The 23,031-nt window shown below is 44.9% G+C and overlaps 1 protein-coding gene across 3 annotated transcripts in view; it reads right to left on the minus strand.

Moving 5' to 3' along the window:
• MPHOSPH9 (M-phase phosphoprotein 9) overlaps nucleotides 1-23,031 on the minus strand; it is a 135,724-nt gene that overhangs the window by 62,167 nt on the left and 50,526 nt on the right. For all 3 annotated transcript variants that reach the window (XR_013223417.1, XM_077293195.1, XM_077293194.1), the window contains 6 exons: nucleotides 20,846-20,935; nucleotides 18,029-18,576; nucleotides 16,251-16,362; nucleotides 10,273-10,357; nucleotides 10,093-10,187; nucleotides 8,663-8,779 (listed from right to left, as the gene is read on the minus strand). Coding sequence is in view for 2 of the 3 variants with exons in the window: in XM_077293195.1 (XP_077149310.1) it covers nucleotides 8,663-8,779; nucleotides 10,093-10,187; nucleotides 10,273-10,357; nucleotides 16,251-16,362; nucleotides 18,029-18,576; nucleotides 20,846-20,935 (1,047 nt within the window). In the remaining variant the exon portion in view is untranslated. The remainder of the gene's footprint in view (nucleotides 1-8,662; nucleotides 8,780-10,092; nucleotides 10,188-10,272; nucleotides 10,358-16,250; nucleotides 16,363-18,028; nucleotides 18,577-20,845; nucleotides 20,936-23,031) is intronic.

Consider the following 23,031-nt stretch of genomic DNA (forward strand, 5'->3'; position numbering starts at 1 on the left):
TACGGGAATCGGAACCGGTGCCATGGGAATATCAGAGCATCCTCCCCAACGGCCCGGGGATCCCGAGAACGCGCTATGAAGTTGGGGACTTTGGCGTTGAGCCTGGATGCCATCAGATCCACGTCCGGAGTCCCCCAACGAAGGCAGATTTGATGGAAAACCTCTGGATGGAGCTCCCACTCTCCCGAGGCGAGACCCTGACGGCTGAGAAAGTCTGCCTCCCAGTTCTCGACACCCGGAATGTGTACCGCGGAAATGGTGGAGTTGTTGTCCTCGGCCCAAAGGAGGATGTGTGTGACCTCCTGCATCGCTGCCCTGCTGCGAGTGCCCCCTTGGTGGTTTATGTACGCCACAGCTGTGACGTTGTCCGACTGTATTCGGACTGGGTGACCCGCTAGCAGAGGGTGAAAACGTCTCAGGGCAAACCTGATAGCGCGGATCTCCAGAATGTTTATGGGAAGTTTCGACTCCAGCATCGACCAACGCCCCTGGGCAGTGTGGTGGAGAAACACCGCACCCCAGCCGAGGAGACTGGCGTCGGTGGTCACCACCAGCCAATGGATCGGAAGAAAAGACCTTCCCTGGTGAAGAGTTGAGTCCAAAGTCCACCACGCGAGCGCCTGCCTGGTCCGCGGGGACAGAGGGCATGGGCGGTCTTTGGTAAAGGGACTCCTGTCCCAGTTGTCCAGAAGAGCCTGTTGTAAAGGACGGAGATGCAGTTGGGCGAAGGGAATCGCCTCCATTGAGGCCACCATCATCCCCAGGATCTTCATGGCAAACCGAGTGGACTGCGGGCGAGGGCGAGACAGCGTCCTGGCCCCCTGTTGAAGCGCTTGGGCCTTGGGCCGAGGAAGAAAGATCAGTCCCTTGGACGTGTCTAGGATCATTGATCAACACCCCCCGTCCATTATGGGAGATATAGAGGCAACAGCCAAAAAGTGAATATATCATATAAAATTTATTAATTTATTACACAGACAAGAATTAAAATAAACAAGGGAATGTCACAAAAAATCCGAGGATAGTACAAAAAGTAACACCCAAGGTAAAAGCACACACATAATATTGTTTGGCAATGTTAAAGCACCCAGTTGGCCCAATATCTATAAGCCACCAAAAAGAAGTGGAAACTGCTCAATGACAGGATCCTATTTATAAAGTGGCAGTGCAAAAAATAAGGCAGACCATGCTATATATGTATATGCCAATAACTCTAAATGGAAACCGCTCTATGTCAGGATCCTAGTTATGAAAAAAGTACTGCTTTCATGTAAATGATACCAATCATGGGCCTGGACCTGGTTAACATTATTTCCAGCATGCTACTTACATGTGATCTTCAGACCTGGTGTGTACTCCCTCGGACACCCCGACAGCGCCGTTTCGCCATATAGCTTCCTCAACCAGGGGCATATGTGTCTAGGATCATGCCTAGGAAAGAGATCCTTCGAGCTGGAACAGGGGAGGATTTTTCCAGGTTGATTAACCAGCCAAGGCGCGAAAGGGAATCCAATGTAATGCGGACACTTGCTTCGCAGGCATGGAAAGATGGACCTTTGACCAGAAGATCGTCTAAGTATGGCAACACGACCACTCCTCGGGAGTGCAGGATGGCCATGACCGCCGCCATGACCTTCGTGAATACCCTGGGTGCTGTGGCAAGACCGAAGGGCAAGGCCGTGAACTGAAAATGGTCCTCTCGGATGGCAAAGCGGAGGAATCTTTGGTGTGGCGGAAAGATTGGGATGTGAAGATAAGCATCTCTGATGTCTATTGATGCTAGGAACTCGTCTCGCTCCAATGAGGAAATGACCGACCGAAGAGACTCCATCCGGAAGTGTCGTACCTTTACGTGCTTGTTTAGGAGTTTCAAGTCCAAGATGGGGCGCACGGACCCGTCCTTCTTAGGTACGACGAAGAGGTTTGAATAGAAACCTTTGAATCTCTCGTGTTCCGGAACCGGGACGATGACTCCGTTTTGGCGGAGGGAATCGATGGCGCAATGGAGAGCGCGTGACTGAGCTCTTGAACTTGGGAGACGAGAGGGAAAGAAGCGAGCTGGAGGAGAGACGGAAAATTCTATTTTGTAACCAGACGACACCAGGTCTCTGACCCATTCGTCGGGGATGACGGAAAGCCAGGCGTGACGAAAAAGAAGCAGGCGTCCGCCTACCTTGGTGGTGTCGACTGGAATACTCCCCGAGTCATTGTGAAGGAAATCTGGCAGGTCTAGAACCTCTGGTTCTGGGTTGTCTAGGTCTTCCTCTCCATGACGGATTTGGTTTGTAAGAAGGCCGAGAGTCCCTGTCTGTGCGTGTAGATCGTTCTGATGTAGACGATGCAGCGGAGTTGGACCAGAAATGGCCACCTCGAAAGGGGCGAAAACGAAAATACTGTTGGCGCTGAAAAGCAGCTTTTGGTCTGTGTTGAGGGAGGAACTTGCTTTTTCCCCCTGTAGCATCGGAAATAAGTTGGTCCAATTTTGGTCCGCTCCCCAGAGGGGTCATGAAGGGATTCAATAGCCTTAGCTAGCGAGGCCACGGACTGGGACAGGGACGTGGCCCACTCAGGGGGGCCAGGAGCACTGGGGTCGGTAGCGGCGGAGGGCTCCTGGGCACATTGGGCATCACAGGATGGGCAGAACGGGGAGCTCTGAGGCTTGGGAAGAGGAGCCTGGCAGGTGGTACAAGCAGAGAAAAAGGTGGTATGAACCTTATTGACATTTTTACCCCTTGACTGGGACATGTTGTACCCCAATGTAATGCACAGAGCTGCTATGAGGAGACAGGGAAGCTGAGGGATATCGCTGCAGGGAAACAGATAAAGCCGTGTCCTTACCCTGTCCTGTGTCCCGCAATAGAGTGGAAAAGGAAGATCCTCCGTGGGAGTGAGAGGGAAGGCTGGCGCTGCGTGCTGCAGGAAGATGGCTGCCGAGACCCTGAAGTGAAGTCTCGCAGGGAGCGAGAAGCGCCAGAAGCATGGGCGGGGCCGTAGAAGTGATGCGCGGAGTGGGCGGAGCCTACCAGAGTGCGGCCTAGTAAGGGGCCGAAGCCGGGGACTAAATTTCTGGCCTCGGCCGGCGCGCACCCGCGGACCGCGGGAAAGAGAATCGCGGCACTCCGTAAGAAAAGGTGACCGCCATAGAAAACATCCGACCCCTATGGCCATACACAGTGGGAGGGGCGCACGCCGTCTGCACTTACCCCATAAATGTCAGGGATACAAGGGACGGTGCAGGGTTAGGGGAGCCTCCATCCACCATCCCCATGAAAGGGGGGTGGAGAGGCACCATCCGCCTCCTTCCATCATCCGCTCTTTTTCAGTGGTGATGCAGTGGGGGCTGCACGGACGCCACAGTGGAATAGTGCCTCTGTACAGCCGAGGGCAGGGCAGGGCACCTGGTGGGCAGGGCAGATGTCCGGCAATAAAAGGCCTGGCTGCAGAAGAGGATACTGGAGGAAAACACCAGTGCTCGTCTGTTAGTCGGGGGGAGATCGGTGCCCGTGAAAAGGGTCCCGTCGCCCAAAAAGGTCAGCTCAGGCAGTGGCTTCCCACGTCGCAGGAGAGGATACGGAGAGGTGAAACTCCCGTGCTCGCCTGTTGTTGGTTCGGGGGAGATCGGAACATGAAAGAGTCCGTCGCCCCCTTCGTCCGGAATAGCAAGGTTTAAAACCAGTGTGCCTCCTACGGACACTAAGCTTGAACTGGGTCTCTGGAAGCCAGCATGAGGGTGTATACTGCAGGGGAGGAGCTAACCTTTTTTGTCTCAACTTAGTGTCAGCCTCCTAGTGACAGCAGCATAACACCATGGTCCTGTGTCCCCCAATGTGGCGAAGGAGAAAAAAAACTAATGAAAATGACCTGGACAAAAAGGATTGTACCCTCAACTTAATATTTTGTTGCACAACCTTTGAGGCAATCACTGAAAACAAATGATTTTTGTAACCAGAGCTGTGGAGTTGGTAAGCCAAACCACCTATGCTGACTCCTCAATTTCTCGGACTTCCAACTCAGGCTCCAACTCAGACTCCACAGCACGGCCTCACTACTGAGCATGTACATAAAGTGCAGCACAGATTAATCTCAACTAAAAGCGGAGTTCCTTAGATTAGGAATTTATCAGACATTTATATGACATTTCATAACTATCCCAAATTATTATAAAACATTTACAGTACACATTGCACTGAACTACTGAACCCAATTTATTTTATATTTTATGAGTCGGAGTCGGTACAACTTATACCAACTCCAGCACATGGACAACGACTCCAACTCCAGAGCCCTGTCTGTAACTCTCAATGAGACTTCTGCACCCCTCCATGGGTATTTTAGCCCACTCATCTTGAGAAAATTGCTCCAGCCATCTCAGATGTAAAGTGTGCCTTCTCCAGACTGCATGTTTCAGCTCCTTCCAGGTTCAATACGATTTAGATCAGGGCTCATAAAAGGCCACTTGATAATAGTCACATGCTTGGTTCTTATCAATTTTTGGATGTTTTTAGCTGTGTTTTTGATCATTATTCTGTTGAAAAACCCAAGTCCTGTGACTCTGACCAAGCTTAACACAGAGCAGCAAATTTGGGTTGAGAATAACTTGGACCCAAATGTATTTCACACTAGGTCAGTGATGGGCAACCTTTTGAGCTTGGTGTGTCAAAATTCGCCAAAAAACCGAACATAACTTGGGTGGTGTGTCACCTTGATAAAAAAACCATAATTTTGCGACATGTATAGTTTAAATAACAAATATGTATAATTAGAATTAACTTACCTGCTTAGTGACTTCTTTGTTCATCTGTCAGTTGGTTTCTTTTGTTGGTCTTGCTATTATTTAACTTGTGTGGGGTGCCGTGAACTAAGATAAGTGAGGGGGAGGGGGAATTCTTGTGATGGCGAACCTGTGGCACTCCAGCTGTTGCGGTGGTAACTCAGATATTCTCTTAATAATTGCATCTTTATTCTGCATATCATGAAATAGAACTGGTGCACATCTTAAGAGAGTATCTTTAATAAATTCTCCCTCACTGAGTGCTTTTCCATGCTGAGCTATGGAGTGAGCAATGCTCAGACTTGCAGATGTTAAATTTGTAGAGCTTTTTACAAATTTAAGGATGGAATTAGATTGGCTCTTATGAAGGTGTAGCTGCCTGGAAATGTATTCCTTCCTTTCATCCTCACTTTTTTTCAAGAGCTGGGAATGATTAGTTTCAAAATGTTTATTTACATTCCACGTTCTGCTTACTACCGTTTCACTACATAGAACGCAAAATGATCTGCCATTTTTTTCTATAATGCCGTACATCTCAGTCCATGTCTCTTGAAAGGGTTGGCTACTGCTACTACCACTCCCTTTACTTAACTTTGGTTTTTTATTTTGTGGCTTCTCCATGAGAGAAGATTTATAGTTAGCCCTGCAGACAATTAGCAGAAATAGGGGTTAATAAGGATGCACAACAAACAGTAATGGTGGTGAAATGGAGTCTGTACTGCAAGATGGCGTTCCTAATGGCGGGAAACGGCACCCATAGCACAGGCCTCTTCCAGCCTCCCCCTCACTTATCTCAGTAATGGCCAATGACACCCCACAGTTCACTGGATGATGGTTGCTGTAGTAGTCACAGGGCCTGCAGACAGCAATCACAGGGCCTGCAGACAGCAATCACAGGGCCTCCAGACAGCGATCACCTCAGGCCTCAAAAGTGCATCCCAAGTGCAGCCTGGGACTTCCGGCCGGCGCAGCAGGGAGCAGTGCAATGCCGCCCAAATAACAGAGCTAGGGCGCAGAGCGTCTAGGCATGGGACCGGTAGGTCCGATCTTTCTGGCCGGCGAAGCAGGGAGCAGCGCAATGCCGCCCAAACAACAGAGCTCCGGCGCAGAGGCTGGGACTTCCGGGAGCTGCGCCGGGCCTACCGGAAGTCCCAGGCCTAGACGCTCTGCACCAGAGCTCTGTTGTTTGGGCCCACAGACCTGCTGCATGGCATCCGACCCGCGCGGAGACCTGGGACTTCCGGGAGCTGCGCCGGGCCTACCGGAAGTCCCAGGCCTAGACGCTCTGCGCCGGAGCTCTGTTGTTTGGGCCCACAGACCTCCTGCATGGCATCCGATCCGATAAAAAATCGGAACGGCTTGCCATGCAATGTAAGGATGCAATTTCTATGGGGCCGCGGCCTGCGTGTCACTAAAAATGACTACGCGTGTCAGCACTGACACGCGTGTCATAGGTTCGCCATCACTGCACTAGGTAAATGTTTTTTGTCATATCAGTCCAAAGGACATTCTCCCAGAAGCTTTGAGACTTGTCATTTCGTAAAATCCCAGCCTTGCTTTTTTATGATTTGTTTTCAACAGTGGTTTCCTCCTCGGCCATCTTCCATGAAGTCCACTTTGGCCAAGCAGTGACGGATGATGCAATTAAACACTGATGTTACTTAGAGTTCACCTATAATCTTTGGAAGTTGTTCTGGGCTCTTTGTATATCATTAGTATTATCCGTCTCTTCAATTTGTCATGAATTTTCTTTTGCAGCCATGTCCACTAAGGTTGGCTATAGTCCCATAGACCTTAAACTTCTGAGTATGTGCAACTGTAGTAACAGGAACATCAAGCTGTTCGGGGATTGTCTTATGGCCTATAACTTTAATATGTTTGTCTATAATTTTCTCTGTAATCTCCTGAGAGAACTTTCCCCATAGCTTTCATTGATGCAGTGTGGTACACACCATGATACCAAACAGCACAGTGATTACTTTTCATCCCTTAAATAGGCAGACTGCTTGATTACAAGTGTGTAGATACCCACCAGACACACCTTATTTTAGGTCTCTATATTCAAATTATTTTCTATCTCTTTTAGGGCTTGTTTCCACATGCGAGAAACACGTCCGTGTCTCGCATGTGGGAACCAAGTTCTGGCGTCGGCACTCCAGAGCGGAGTGTGCGGCCGCATAGGAACACATGGACCTGCACAGCTCCGCTCCAATGTGCCGACGCCAGAACTTGGTTCCCACATGCGAGACACGGACGTGTTTCTCGCATGTGGAAACAAGCCCTTAGGGATAATTTTTGGTCAGGTCATTTTAATAATTTTTTTTTCTTTCACATTTTTCTTTTTAAACACAATTCAAAAGCAATATCCGATTGTCATTAGTTGATATTCAATAAATTTACTATGAAAATTATTCTTGTCACTTTCAAGTTATTTCAGTGACCATTGTGTTTTTTTCTTACCAGGACAGAAGAGTACCAACAATTTTCTTCTCGTCTGTAAGGCTGTGTGCACACGTAGCAGATTTTTTGCGTTTTTTTCGCGGTTTTTCGCTATAAACCCGCGAAAAAAACGCTAACATTAAGCATCCTATGTAACAGATTGCAATCCGCATTTTTTGTGCACATGCTGCATCTTTTTCCTGAGCGGAATCGCAATCCAGAAAAAAACGCAGCATGTTCATTAAAATTGCGGAATCGCGGCGATTCTGCACACCTAGGAATGCATTGATCTGCTTACTTCCCGCACGGGGCTGTGCACACCATGCGGGAAGTAAGCAGATCAAGTGCGGTTGGTACCCAGGGTGGAGGAGAGGAGACTCTCCTCCACGGACTGGGCACCATATAAGTGGTAAAAAAAAAAGAATTAAAATAAAAAATAGCGATATACTCACCTTCTGGCGGCCCGACCTTCTCAGAGGCTTCCGAGGTGTGTGTGAAGGACCTGCGATGACGTCGCGGTCACATGACCGCGATGGTCACGTGACCGCTACGTCAATGGAAGGTCCTGAACACACAGCATTAGGAACGGAAGCCGCTGAGGTGAGTATAACCTTTTTTTTATTTTTTTTAACATTATATCTTTTACTATAGATGCTGCATAGGCTGCATCTATAGTAAAAAGTTGGTCACACTTGTCAAACACTATGTTTGACAAGTGTGACCAACCTGTCAAACAGTTTTCCAAGCGATGCTACAGATCGCTTGGAAAACGCTAGCATTCTGCAAGCTAATTATGCTTGCAAAACGCTAGTTTTCTGCGGGTATATGCATGCAAATTCTGCATGCGATATACCCGCGGCAGGAGGCGCAGAATTGCCGTGGAAATTTCCGCGGCAATTCTGCTACGTGTGAACTCAGCCTAAAAGTCAAAATCGAAAAGTACTGGAGGCCTTTTTCCAAATTTCAAGCAAAGCATATCTTTTTTTCTTCTTTTTCTGAAATTGGTATAAAAATAACATGTACTTGCTGCTGTTTTAACTAGGAATTAAACAAAAATCCCATGCTGCAGTCTCTGTTGCATAAGTCATCAAACATTCAGTGTTGTTTGGTTTGGTAAAAGCACTATGACAGAAACTCAATGAACCCCATTATAGTCAATAGGGTCTGTATGGCGCAGTTGATCCATCATGAAACAGAACCAGCACTGCCGTTGTTTTTGTTGTTTTACTTCTATGACGGAGCAGAAGAACAGAATTGAGCGACACAGATATGTTATCGGAGCTGAAGTAGGAAATCCACCATTGGTTAGTATATAATGACCTTATCACTCCTGCATGCTGAAAAAACTTGTTCTGATCTTCAGCGTCACAACCATTCAGATTTACCTAAAGTTGAACAGAATGGCCATAATATTTTACTATACCCAGACTTGTTTGTGAATGTGTCTTTTACCTCTGGAGGATGAGTGTGCTCAGAAGGAGACAAAGGTTCCCAGCCTGAAAACTGTTCACGCTCTCTTTGTTTCTGGTGATATATATCTGTTAAAGAGGGAATCCTCACTTCTTCAGGCTTAAACATAAAAAACAACAAGGAACAGTATTGACACAGTACAAAACATGACAGAAAGTCCTTTTTATATATGCACAACTGTCTCTCCTCAAACCTTACCTATCTTTCTAAAGGTGAGACCATGCAGTGTGGCTGGTCACACTGCAGAATGTCCACCTCAACTAATGTCCACCTCAACTAATGTCCACATGATTATGAAAGAAAATTGTGTGGATGTGGATATTGGCCTCTGTGGGCAGGTAGAGTTTAAGCCTGATGGTCAGCCACACAATATAGTTCAACACTAAATTGGATTGGAAAAAGAATGTAAAAATAAGTCTACAAGATAATATTCTCCTCCAGGTACTAAGAAACAAATTAATGACCCAATGGTATCATCGTCCCCCAGTTTTACGGAAAGGATTTTTCACAAATTCCACCAAGTGAAGAAGGCAGTCTCCAACAAGTTCTCTGGCCAGGAATATCAGATCAGTAGGGAAGCTGACACTCAGCACCACCACCGATCAGTAATTGATAGATAGGCCATAAATTGTTAAGTTCCAGTGCCTTTCATGCACATACTGATCATTAGATGTTCTCAATAAGGAGCCCTAAAGTCATTAGACTAATGTCGGCTCATCCCGTCAACATCAACGATTTTGGACGATGGTCTAATGTGCATGGGGGAGCCGTCCGACGTGTCAAACAGTGGCTTTCTCATAGAGAACACAGGAGAGCTCGGCTGAGTGAGCACTTCTATGTATGGGGGTGTTGGCTGAGATAGTTCAGCCAACAACCATCTAAGGCTACGTTCACATTTGCGTTGTTGTGTGTTGCGTCGGCGACGCAACGCACAACGCATGCAAAACGCATTGTTTTGTGACGCATGCGTCCTTTTTTTGCTTGATTTTGGACGCACAAAAAATGCAACTTGCTGCATCCTCTGCGCCGACGCGTGCGCCGCAGTGACGCATGCGTCACAAAACGCAAGTGCAACGCATGTCCATGCGCCCCCATGTTAAATATAGGGGCGCATGACGCATGCGTCGCCGCAGCGGTGCCCGACGCTGCGTCGCACAACGCTAATGTGAACGTAGCCTTATTTGTATGAAGGGAATTTACCATGTGATTGCTTAATAAATATTTGGGATTTTATAATAAATGTATCTTTTTTTCTCTCCACTTATTCTTTCCATTGATGTTTTCGCTTAAAACAATGCAAAAGGACTTTAACATTTGTAAGCCTGTAATTCACCACGTTGTCTGCTTATAAACCCACAGCATACACTATAAAGCTTAAAAACACATAGAACCATAATATATAGAATGAATACCTCTTTGGGAGAAAAAAGTTTTGATAATCCAGTTTCAAAGTTCTCAGGTAAAGGATGGTACATCTCCTTTTCATCCATCATCCAGTATGTAAAGCCTACAAAGATAACAAACTTCATGCACACAATCTGATGGTTTAATTAATTTTTAGCCAAAGACAACAAAACAAGTGACATATTTACCAGATCCACCTGAACATAAAGAATTTGCACTTTCTGTCCGATTGTTGAGGTAAAATGTATTTGATGAACCATCTGTGTATTCAAGCTGAAAATCAGAGAAAGGAAAAAAAAAGAGTGTAATTCATATGTGGATATATATATATATATATATACATACTAGCTGAAGAGCCCGGCGATGCCTGGGCATAGTAAATATCTGTGGTTAGTTATAGCACCTCACTTCTCTTATTTTCCCATCACGCCTCTCATTTTCCCCCTCACATCTCTCATTTTCTCCCTTACACCTCTCATTTTCCCCCTCACTCCTCTCATTCCCCCCTCACTCCTCTCATTCCCCCCTAACACTTGTCATTTCGACTTCACATCTGTCATTTTCCGATCACTCCACTATTTTCCCTCACCCCTCTCATTTTGCACTCACACCTTTTCATTTTCACCTCACACCTCTCATTTTCCCCTCAGTATATACATGTTTGTCATCTCCCTTATATATAATATACACCTGTATGTCATCTCCTGTATATACCTGTATGTCATCTCCCCTGTAAATAGTATATACCTGCTGTATGTCATCTCCTCCTGTATATTGTATATACCTATGTGTCATCTCCTCCTGTATATAGTATATACCTGTATGTCATCTCTTCTGTATATACTATATACCTGTATGTCATCTCCTCCTATATATAGTATATAACTGTATGTCATCTCCTGTGTATAGTATATACTTGTATGTCATCTCCCCTGTATATAGTATGTACCTGTATGTCATCTCCTCCTGTATATAGTATATACCTGTGTGTCATCTCCTCCTGTATATAGTATATACCTGTGTGTCATCTCCTCCTGTATATAGTATATACCTGTGTGTCATCTCCTCCTGTATATAGTATATACCTGTGTGTCATCTGCTCCTGTATATAGTATATATCGGTGTGTCATCTCCTCCTGTATATAGTATATACATGTGTCATCTCCCCTGTATATAGTATATACCTGTGTGTCATCTCCTCTGTATATAGTATATACACCTGTGTCATCTCCTCCTGTATATAGTATATATCTGTGTGTCATCTCCCCTGTATATAGTATGTACCTATATGTCATCTCCTCCTGTATATAGTACGTACCTGTATGTCAACTCCTCCTGTATATAGTATATACCAGTGTGTCATCTCCTCCTGTATATAGTATATACTTGTGTGTCATCTCCCCTGTATATAGTATATATGTGTCATCTCCTCCTGTATATAGTATATACCTGTATGTCATCTCCTCCTGTATATAGTATATATCTGTGTGTCATCTCCCCTCTATATAGTATATATGTGTGTGTCATCTCCCCTGTATATAGTATATACCTGTGTGTCATCTCCTCCTGTATATAGTATATATCTGTGTGTCATCTCCTCCTGTATTAGACCTCGTTCACACGTTATTTGCTCAGTATTTTTACCCCAGTATTTGTAAGCTAAATTGGCAGCCTGATAAATCCCCAGCCAACAGGAAGCCCTCCCCCCTGGCAGTATATATTAGCTCACACATACACATAATAGACAGGTCATGTGACTGACAGCTGCCGTATTTCCTATATGGAACAGTTGTTGTTCTTGTAGTTTGTCTGCTTACTAATCAGATTTTTATTTTTGAAGGATAATACCAGACTTGTCTGTGTTTTAGGGCGATTTTCATGTGTCAAGTTGTGTGTGTTGAGTTGCGTGTGGCGACATGCATTTAGCGACTTTTTGTGAGATGAGTTTTGTGTGGCGATATGCGTGTAGCAACTTTTTGTGTGTCGAGTTGCATGTGACAGGTTAGTCTAACAAGTTGTGTGCAGCAAGTTTCGCGCATGGCGAGTTTTGCGCGTGGTGAGTTTTATGTGTGGTGCGTTTCGAGTATGTGCAAGTTTTGCGTGAGACAACTTTTGCATGTGTTGTAACTTTTGTGCATGTGGCAATTTTTCCGCGTGTGCAAGTTTTGCGTGTGGCGAGTTTTCCATGAGGTGAGTTTTGCACGTATGGCGAGTTTTGCGTGAGCCTAGTTTTGCATGAACAAGAAAAGAGAAATGGCGGGCACCGCACAATAATAGTAAGTAAGGGATCAACCACGTGCATATAACAACATATGAGAACTGGGCAAAGAACAAAGATATGCACAACAGTGGGATCAACCATCAATATTAACTTTTATTAAACATGAAATCACAAAGGACAACAACAAGGACACATAGTATAAAAACATTTAAAAGAAAAGACCAACCCAGGTCCCCCCTACATAATCTTGAATAACAAAACACCGGACCAGTATAGGTATATACAAAGTAAATACAGGTGTGTATAAATAGTACATAGACATCAAATAGTTAACAGCCTATACTGCCAGCCAACCTCAGCCTTGAGCTACCAGTTTGCATAATAAATAGTCAACATACTTATCAGTAACAGACCCTATATCAAAACGTAAATGAAAAGGTGGAAAAAGAGTCCTAGACCCTATGACGTATCTCAGGTCTGCCCCAATCCTAATGCGTACAAAAGTTTATACTGATTTCCCTAATCCTGGTGTGGATAGGCATGGCCATGAAAATATCCAAACTGTGCAAATAACAAAGCTAAAGTGCATATAGAGATTACCAAAGAGAGTCCATAAAGGGGGACCAAGGCCCCACGCGTATCGACGCTGCTAGAGCGTCTTCATCAGGGGAAGGTTGTTTTGCATGTGGCGAGTTTTGCGCGTGGTGAGTTTTGAGCGGCGACTTTTGTGTTTCGACTTTTATGTGGTGAGGTTGGTGTATGTGTGGTGAAATGTGTGCTGAGGGTGGTATATGTGTTCAAGCACGTGGTAGTGTGTGGCACATTTTGTGTGTGTGTTCATATCCCCGTGTGTGGTGAGTATCCCATGTCGGGGCCCCACCTTAGCAACTGTACGGTATATACTCTTTGGCGCCATCGCTCTCACTCTTTAAGTCCCCCTTGTTCACATCTGGCAGCTGTCAATTTGCCTCCAACACTTTTCCTTTCACTTTTTCCCCATTATGTAGATAGAGGCAAAATTGTTTGGTGAATTGGAATGCGCGGGGTTAAAATTTCACCTCACAACATAGCCTATGACGCTCTCAGGGTCCAGACGTGTGACTGTGCAAAATTTTGTGGCTGTAGTTGCGACGGTGCAGATGCCAATCCCGGACATACACACACACATACATACATACATACACACATTCAGCTTTATATATTAGATAACTTCTTGAATATTTCCACCACGAATTTGCAGGAAAATTCGACTGCATTTCTGGGTTGTATGGATTCACCTCTTATCCAAGACTTTGTTTTTTTGGGGGGAGGAGATTGGGTTAAGAACTTACCGGCAGGTGACTGCTAACTACCTGCCTGTTCTGCCCTGTGTTCTATCTCAGATGGCAATTCTCTGGCTTCATTTGACTCCAAGTCAACAGAGCAGCTTTTTAATTTCCAGTCTGATTTGTGGACGGGGCATGACTGCTAATGTCATGCTGATTGACAGCTGGCTCTCAAGAGGTATGCAGTAGGGAGCTGATTGTCAATCAGCATGATGTCAGCAGCTATGCCGTTGACAGAGCTGAGGGGAGTGGAAGCTACTAAGTTGATGTGACACCACCAGAAGCAGGATAATTGCAGCAAGTACCCGTCCGTAACCGTTCTGAGCTGGGACAGATCATTGCAGGGCAGAACATGCAGGTAGTTAGCAACTAACCCTGCGAGTAAGCTCTTAGCCCCATGGGCAGAAAACCCCAAAGTCCTGGATAACTTCTTTAAAATTTGCCATGGTCCTTGTAAGAGAATGCTCAGTCATAACATATTGAACAGCCATGTTGGCTCTAGCAGCCATCTTGTGCAAAGTTAGGAACCATCTAATTCTAAGATGTACTTCTGAAAGTCATAGACAGATTGGAGACACAAGATGAGATCATGGCCATTAGCAGGTATAGTGGACATACACACAGGTCAATTGGATCAGCTGCTAGGCAACAAGATAATAGAAAAAGGGTAAACATATGATAATAAATAAGTGTATTAAGTGAACAATGACAGTTACTAAGAGGAACATGGAGATTTACGAGTTCTAATGGAGTTTGGGTAAAGGAGCCTCAAAGTCATTACATTTAACTATTGTTTTGTCCGTGAATGAGAATATGTTTTCTCTGCAGTATGATGTTATCATGTATACGCCCTTCTTGCCGCAATGAGCTTTCTTTGTCTGTATAAAAAGCCCCTGTTACTGTTGTTCGGGGCCATTACATCGCCAACCTGCTGCCGTGCCACAACATGGCCATTCCATCGCCATTCTGCCACCGTGCCACACCATGGCCAGAACATCGGCCAGATATCCCAGCGATACTTTGGCTGTCTGGACTCCTGTTCGTGCTCACATGCTTTATTTCTCTGACTATCCATGTGCTGTCCTGCTGCGAAATCTCCGAATAAACCTCAGTCACGGCTTGAAAAAAGAAGTTGTCCCCATATTTTTCCCGGCTCTTCCAGCTCTCATTAAGGACTTTCTTACAGTCCTAGGCTCAATTGATACTTCATTATTATCATGAATGAGTATTCCTAGACAGCACTCTAAAGTGCCTGCCGATCACCCAACGAATGAGCACACGCTCATTCATCAAATTATATGATCTTTTCTGCTGTGCAAAGGATCATTGTTCATTTTCATCAGCACATTGTCCTGTACAAACAGGACTTGCACTACTAAGAATGGCGGTCAACATATACTGAATTATACATTCATTACAAATCATTCAGTCGGGTCTGCCTGTGTAGACAGGCTACTAAATGACTGCTGATCAGCAAGCAAGCAAGTATCTGATTGGCAATCGTTAAGGCCTCTTTCACACTTCCGTCTTTTAGCTCCCGTCGAAATCCGTCGATTTTTGAAAAAAACGGATCCAGCAAATTTTTCTGCTGGATCCTGTTTTTTCCCATAGACTTGTATTAGCGACAGATTGTGACGGATGGCCATCCGTTACATCCGTCGTGCACTGGATCTGTCGTAAAATTGCTGTCGGTCGGGCGGAGACAACACACAGAGGAACGTTTTTTTCTGCACGTCGGAAAATCGCTCAGCGACGGATCCTGCGCTGCCCGTTGTTGGCTATAATGGAAGCCTATGGACGCAGGATCCGTCACTGACTATTAAAAGCAGGAATCCAGCGACGGGTTCCTTCTTTTGATACTGAGCATGCGTGGAAGAATTTCCAGTCAGGTAAATTCTCTCTCGCTCTCTCTCTTTTTACTATTGATGCTGCCTATGCAGCATCAATAGTAAAAAGATATAATGTTAAAAAAAAAAAAATACCAATATTCTCACCTTCCGACGTCCCGCGCAGCGTTACCGATGCTTAAGATGCTCCCGGCAGCTGCTGTTCCCAGTAATGCCTTGCGAAATGACCCGATGACATCACGGTCACGCGAGACCGCTACGTCATCAGAGGTCATTGTAACGCAAGGCATTACTGGGAACGCCAGCTGCCGGGAGCATCGGTAACGCTGCGCGGGACGCCGGAAGGTGATAATATTGTGATTTTTTTTTAAAAAAAAATTTTTTTAGTTTTTACATGGGTTGTTTTGTGCATGCGTTTTCACAGCAGAAAACCACTGCGAAGATGCATACACAACAGGTGCACATAAGCCTCGACGGGTCCATCAGAAAAACGGGCCCAGTGCACCCGTTTTTTACAATCTGCACAGGATCCGTCATTTCAACATTTTCACAGATCCTGTGCAGATTGTAAAAACAGAAGTGTGAAAGAGGCCTAAGTGCCACAGGTCGACCTGCGGAAATGCACACTAATCCTGAAGCTCCAGGGCTCATCATGAGATTTCAATATGTTTGCGTTTCTTTAAATTGGTGTCAGCAAAAGTATATTAACAGTATTTAGACGAACCCAATTAATCACTTACTGAATGAAACAAGTGATTTCATGGATAACTTACATCTTGTTCAGAAGGAGATTGTAGCTCAGCTGAATGAGCCGGAATCTGGTCCATTTTGGTAGACTTTTTACTATGCGTGCTTTTGATCTTCTGAGCCCAAGTTGTCAGTGATCTATTAGTACAAAATAAATGCCAGCAATGGTCAAAGCTGTGAAAGACAATTATTACATAATTCCAAACACATCAGTAAAATAAAGCAAGAAAAAAAATATATAAATAATGAAAAACAACTTTAGAAATTGTGTAGATTCCAGGAAGTAGAACCTTAAAAGGACCATCACAGGAAACTGCTTACAGTGAATCTATCCTCGGACTATGAAGACCAATTTAGGATGAATATACCTACAGGTCTGTGCTCTTGTTAGGGTACTGTCACACAGTGCAATTTTGATCGCTACGACGGCACGATCCGTGACGTCGCAGCGTCGTATGATTATCGCTCCAGCGTCGTAGACTGCGGTCACACTGTGCAATCACGGCGCTGGAGCGATGCCGAAGTCCCCGGGTAACCAGGGTAAACATCGGGTTACTAAGCGCAGGGCCGCGCTTAGTAACCCGATGTTTACCCTGGTTACCAGCGTAAACGTAAAAAAAACAAACAGTACATACTTACATTCCGGTGTCTGTCCCCCGGCGTTCTGCTTCTCTCCACTGTGTAAGCACCATAGCCGGAAAGCAGAGCGGTGACGTCACCGCTGTGCTCGCTTTCCGGCTGGCCGGCGCTCACACTGCAGAGAAGCTGAGACGCCGGAGGACAGACACCGGAATGTGAGTATGTACTGTTTTTTTTTTTTACGTTTACGCTGGTAACCAGGGTAAACATCGGGTTACTAAGCGCGGCCCTGCGCTTAGTTACCCGATGTTTACCCTGGTTACAAGCGAACACATCGCTGGATCGCTGTCACACACAACGATCCAGCGATGTCAGCGGGTGATCAAGCGACGAAAGAAAGTTCCATACGATCTGCTACGACGTACGATTCTCAGCAGGGTCCCTGATCGCTGCTGCGTGTCAGACACTGCGATATCGTATGGATATCGCTAGAACGTCACGAATCGTACCGTCGTAGCGATCAAAATTGCACTGTGTGATAGTACCCTTAGCCACAGCAATATGTTTGACTAATAGCAGTGATCAAAGAATAGACCAGGAACAAAAGCCTTTTAGTTATGAGTCTGGAGCGTTCTCGGCCTAATCCCATTAATTTATAGCCGCTGTGTACACTGATACATTAGCATCAGGTCATAAATCCTCAATGATAGGGGAGACGGACAGCATTCTCCTCATACATATACCAGACTAATGAACTATAAGTCCAGTGTATTCTCCGATAGCTACACTTAGCAAATGGCACCATCATTTTGGTGTGATTGTGTAGTAAGAGCCTGGACCTGTGCACATAGTATGCTACACCTACTTACGGCAGATCTGCATTAAGCAACACATTACTACAACTACTTCCAGGACAAGCAAAAAATATATAATATGCTTGCAGCGGTTTTTTATGGACAGAATAGCTATCCCATGGCCTCTATACTCTCTCGCTGGTATAGGGGGGCTCACATGCAATTACTCCAAAGGAGACATCTAATGTTTCCAGATGTATCCTATTGTGGATATGTCACTGTGAATATGCTTTCTCACAAGCGTTATTTATTTATGTGCTTACCTTCCAAGTGCCTTGCTCACAGGGTCACAAACATAGTGGATTCAAAGGTATTTAACATTTGCACAATTTTCTTATAGACAAGTCAATGAAAACATTTGCATCACATACCTGTTTGGCTGATTACCGCTGCAGGCAGTACTTTTATCACAGCTTAAATGAGATTGTGAATGCCCTGATAAATGCCCCTCAGAGGATTTCAGAGGCCACCTTGTACTAGGTAGCTGTTTAAATGATATCTTGCTTTCTGCAGGCACGTGCTTTAAATCATGCGGTCTCCTAGACTCAGTCCTGCATTCTTGTAAAGTCTGTTTTGTAGGCAGTCTTGTCTCCCTTGAGGTATATTGACTGCAGCTGCTTAAACAAGCATTTGGCTCAGAGGCAGAATGTGTCCCATAGCCGCTGCTGACGGACGTGTTCTCCAAAAAATGTTCCTGTGTAATAAAAGCTATTTGATGAATATCAAGTTCTCTAAACAGATGGAGTGGGTTGCTTGTGTTCTTCCCCCTTTCTTCATGTTGTGTATGTTGCTGCTCATCCTGAGGTTTTAAAGAATGAGTGTCGTATGTCACAGGTAAAACGGCACTGCTTGCTTCATAACTCCAAGGAAAGCTGCCTCCTTGTAAATGGGCCAAGTGCTTTATGTCATCTCGAATGAGCTGAAAATGGAGAGTAATCAGTGGAAAAATATTATTAAAATTTCATAAAGAAATAGCATAAAAATACAAAGTCATTCTGGGTAATGTCATAAAAAAATAGAATTTGTTGCAAATTTTTAATTTTTTTGCATATCAGCCAAAATGTGAAACAAGCTGCAAAGCTTAAAGAATGTAAGCCACTACGGGGATGACAAGTCAAGCATGAGATCGCTGAAGCAGAAACATTAACCTTTGCGTAATGACACTAACATTATATAAATAGGCACACGGAAAAAGAAGAAAACAGACCAAACAGGATTTAAGAAAAAAATATTAGAAAAAAAAACATATAAAAAACTGATTTTACCCTTTATGATAAGCTATAGTGAAGATAGCTGAACATATTCCATGGAAATAGATGGAAGCATGCCAACTCATACATTAGACGGCTATGAAAGCCAAGCATATCTGCATTGTGCCAACATTATAAAAATGCTAAACTTTCAATCTCTGATTTGGCAGCCCATTCTATATCCAAATGCAAGCCAGTATTTCGGACCTGATATACTGACGTATCTGGCATGGTTACATCAATGGTTCACCTACTTGCAGGATGCTATGGTGCAGGCAATGCAGTCATGAAATCACCATGGATATTATTGCATATCATGAAGTCACTATGGATAGCATTCTATATTATTAGGATAGAGCATGTATGTAATCTAAATAGTAGTGATGGTTTGAATTAAAATAAGACAGTGAGGGTGATCAATGAGTGGAACAGGCAGCCACGAGAGGTGGTGAGTTCTCCATCAATGGACGTCTTCAAACAGAGGCTGGACAGACATCGGTCTGGGATGATTTAGTAAATCCTGCTTTGAGCAGAGGATTGGACACGATGACCCTGGAGGTCCCTTCCAACTCTAACATTCTATGATAAGACACTGAAAAGTTGCAGAATAATAGCTAAATTGTAGCCTTTTAGGATTATAATTTGCAATTCTATGATTAAAAAATTAAAATAATAATAACAACAATAAAAAAAATTGCATACTCAAATCTTGGTCTGGCACTACAGGTATCATGCCATTAACATTTAAAGGGGATGTGGCAGCTGCAGACAATTGGTGACCGCTGATCAGCTGCATTCTTTAAATTTTGGCCAAAAGAAAACAACTCAAACAGAATGTGACGGCAGCAGCCCTTATGGGGACAAAAAAGCAAGTGTGAACGATCAGCAACAGTCTGGGAGGGGAGTAATTATTTTTTTAAATTTAAAGGGAACCTATCACCCCATTTTTTAAAGATTAGATAAAAATAGTGTGAAATAGGGGCAGAGCTGGGCTTTACATTAGTGCCTTTTTGGTGCCTTTACACCCCCGTTAGGCTGCCGAAATACCTTTGTGAAGTGGCCGTTTTGTCCTGTCACTCAAGTTGGTCAGGTCGGATGGGCGTGGTCACAGCACTGTTTCTCTTCAGGAAAATGGCAGCGGGATTCCGCGAGTGCGCAGATGGAGATCGCGGCGGCCATTTTCCTGAAGCCACGGGCAGCAGAGTGCTCCATCTGCGCACGCGCGGCCACAGGAAAGATGGCCGCGCCCACCGGTAAACGGCGAATAGCGTAGACCGCGCTGTTTTGAATCTCCTGGGCAGTGGATCTTCGCTTTGGACATGCGCACACCACTACGCCACCAATGTAATGATGAGCCTGATCTGGGGGAGAAACAGCGCTGTGACCACGCCCATCCGACCTGACCAACTTGAGTGACAGGACAAAACGGCCACTTCACAAAGGTATTTTGGCAGCCTAACGGGGGTGTAAAGGCACCAAAAAGGCACTAATGTAAAGCCCAGCTCTGCCCCTATTTCACACTATTTTTATCTAATTTTTAAAAAACGGGGTGATAGGTTCCCTTTAAGTAGCTAAAAAAAAACCATTAGACTGCTTAGAACAGACATAAGAATGTTTAAAAAGCAATTTAGCAATAAGTATATAATATTTTGTTCATTGGTGCAATATTACAATTTACATTTTACTTAAGGATTTTATTAAGGGACAAAGAAGTTTTTCCTGCCTCATGGCAATTGTACGTATAAGTGTTGGAAAACACCAGTCGCATTCCCCTTATAGATGTAAAGTTAATACTCAAGATTGTATATTCACAATTCTAGATTTAGAGGAAACTTGGACATCCAATAACTAGAGCAATCCTAGACCTTTTAAAAACTTCTCAGTAGACACTTTAAAAAACATTGCAAAAAAACATAGTAACAAAGCTTCCTGCTTCACCTGTAGCTGATGGTTAAACTGCTCTTGCTGGGCATCTATGTGTTCTTGACACTGACGTTCAACCAGTTGAAACAACTGTGACCATCGAGCCTAGAAGAGAATTTAGAATACTGAAGATCATGTTTTCAAGGTAAGAATGAAAAAGTTTGCATTATTATGCAAGAATTTTGATAAAACAGATCTCTAAACAGACTGCTAATCTTAACCTAGTTTTTGCATATAGGATACCCTAAATACTGAGCAACATAACACCAACATTGTGAATATATGCACAGCACATGCAGGGCCGGCATTCGGGGCATGCAGACCAGGCAGCTGCCTAGGGCCCCCACTCCACCAGGGGTCCCCAGCTAGCAAAACATCACGCAGCCGCTATGGGGCCCCTGTGAGGCAGGGGGGCCCACCTGCCGCCAGCGCCGACACTCCCTCTCCCATCATTCCCCGCTCTGCCTCTGACACTGCGGGTGTGCGATGACGTTCGCGCACTCACTGTGTGCCAGGAAGTGCAGCCGCTGAGACAGGAGCAGGAAGCAGCGCGGGCACGAGGAGAGGTGAGGAGTGTGTTTTTCTTTTCACTGTAAGAGTGAGTACTGGACTGTGGGGCCATTCTCGGGGGGGGGGGGGGGGGAAGGAGATGCGGGCTGTGATATATACTATGCGGGCTGTGCTATATACTGTGCAGGCTGTGCTATATACTATGCGAGCTGTGCTATATACTGTGCGGGCTGTGCTATATACTGTGCGGGCTGTGCTATATACTGTGCGGGCTGTGCTATATACAGTGCGGGCTGTGCTATATACTGTGCGGGCTGTGCTATATACTGTGCGGGCTGTGCTATATACTGTGCGGGCTGTGCTATATACTGTGCGGGCTGTGCTATATACTGTGTGGGCTGTGCTTTATACTATGCGGACTGTGTTATATACTGTGCGGGCTATGCTATATACTATGCGGGCTGTGTTATATACTATGCGGGCTGTGCTATACACTATGAGGCTGTGTTATATACTATGCGGACTGTGCTATATACTATGGGGGGTATACAGGTCCTTCTCAAAAAATTAGCATATAGTGTTAAATTTCATTATTTACCATAATGTAATGATTACAATTAAACTTTCATATACTATAGATTCATTATCCACCAACTGAAATTTGTCAGGTCTTTTATTGTTTTAATACTGATGATTTTGGCATACAACTCCTGATAACACAAAAAACCTGTCTCAATAAATTAGCATATTTCACCCGACCAATCAAATAAAAGTGTTTTTTAATACCAAACAAAAAAACCATCAAATAATAATGTTCAGTTATGCACTCAATACTTGGTCGGGAATCCTTTGGCAGAAATGACTGCTTCAATGCGGCGTGGCATGGAGGCAATCAGCCTGTGACACTGCTGAGATGTTATGGAGGCCCAGGATGCTTCAATAGCGGCCTTAAGCTCATCCAGAGTGTTGGGTCTTGCGTCTCTCAACTTTCTCTTCACAATATCCCACAGATTCTCTATGGGGTTCAGGTCAGGAGAGTTGGCAGGCCAATTGAGCACAGTAATACCATGGTCAGTAAACCATTTACCAGTGGTTTTGGCACTGTGAGCAGGTGCCAGGTTGTGCTGAAAAATGAAATCTTCATCTCCATAAAGCATTTCAGCCGATGGAAGCATGAAGTGCTCCAAAATCTCCTGATAGCTAGCTGCATTGACCCTGCCCTTGATGAAACACAGTGGACCAACACCAGCAGCTGACATGGCACCCCACACCATCACTGACTGTGGGTACTTGACACTGGACTTCAGGCATTTTGGCATTTCCTTCTCCCCAGTCTTCCTCCAGACTCTGGCACCTTGATTTCCGAATGACATGCAAAATTTGCTTTCATCAGAAAAAAGTACTTGGGACCACTTAGCAACAGTCCAGTGCTGCTTCTCTGTAGCCCAGGTCAGGCGCTTCTGCCGCTGTTTATGGTTCAAAAGTGGCTTTACCTGGGGAATGCGGCACCTGTAGCCCATTTCCTGCACACGCCTGTGCACGGTGGCTCTGGATGTTTCCACACCAGACTCAGTCCACTGCTTCCTCAGGTTCCCCAAGGTCTGGAATCGGTCCTTCTCCATAATCTTCCTCAGGGTACGGTCACCTCTTCTCGTTGTACAGCGTTTTCTGCCACATTGTTTCCTTCCAAC

The sequence above is a fragment of the Ranitomeya variabilis genome, chromosome 1 (genome assembly GCF_051348905.1).
Source record: "Ranitomeya variabilis isolate aRanVar5 chromosome 1, aRanVar5.hap1, whole genome shotgun sequence".
NCBI lineage: Eukaryota > Metazoa > Chordata > Amphibia > Anura > Dendrobatidae > Ranitomeya > Ranitomeya variabilis.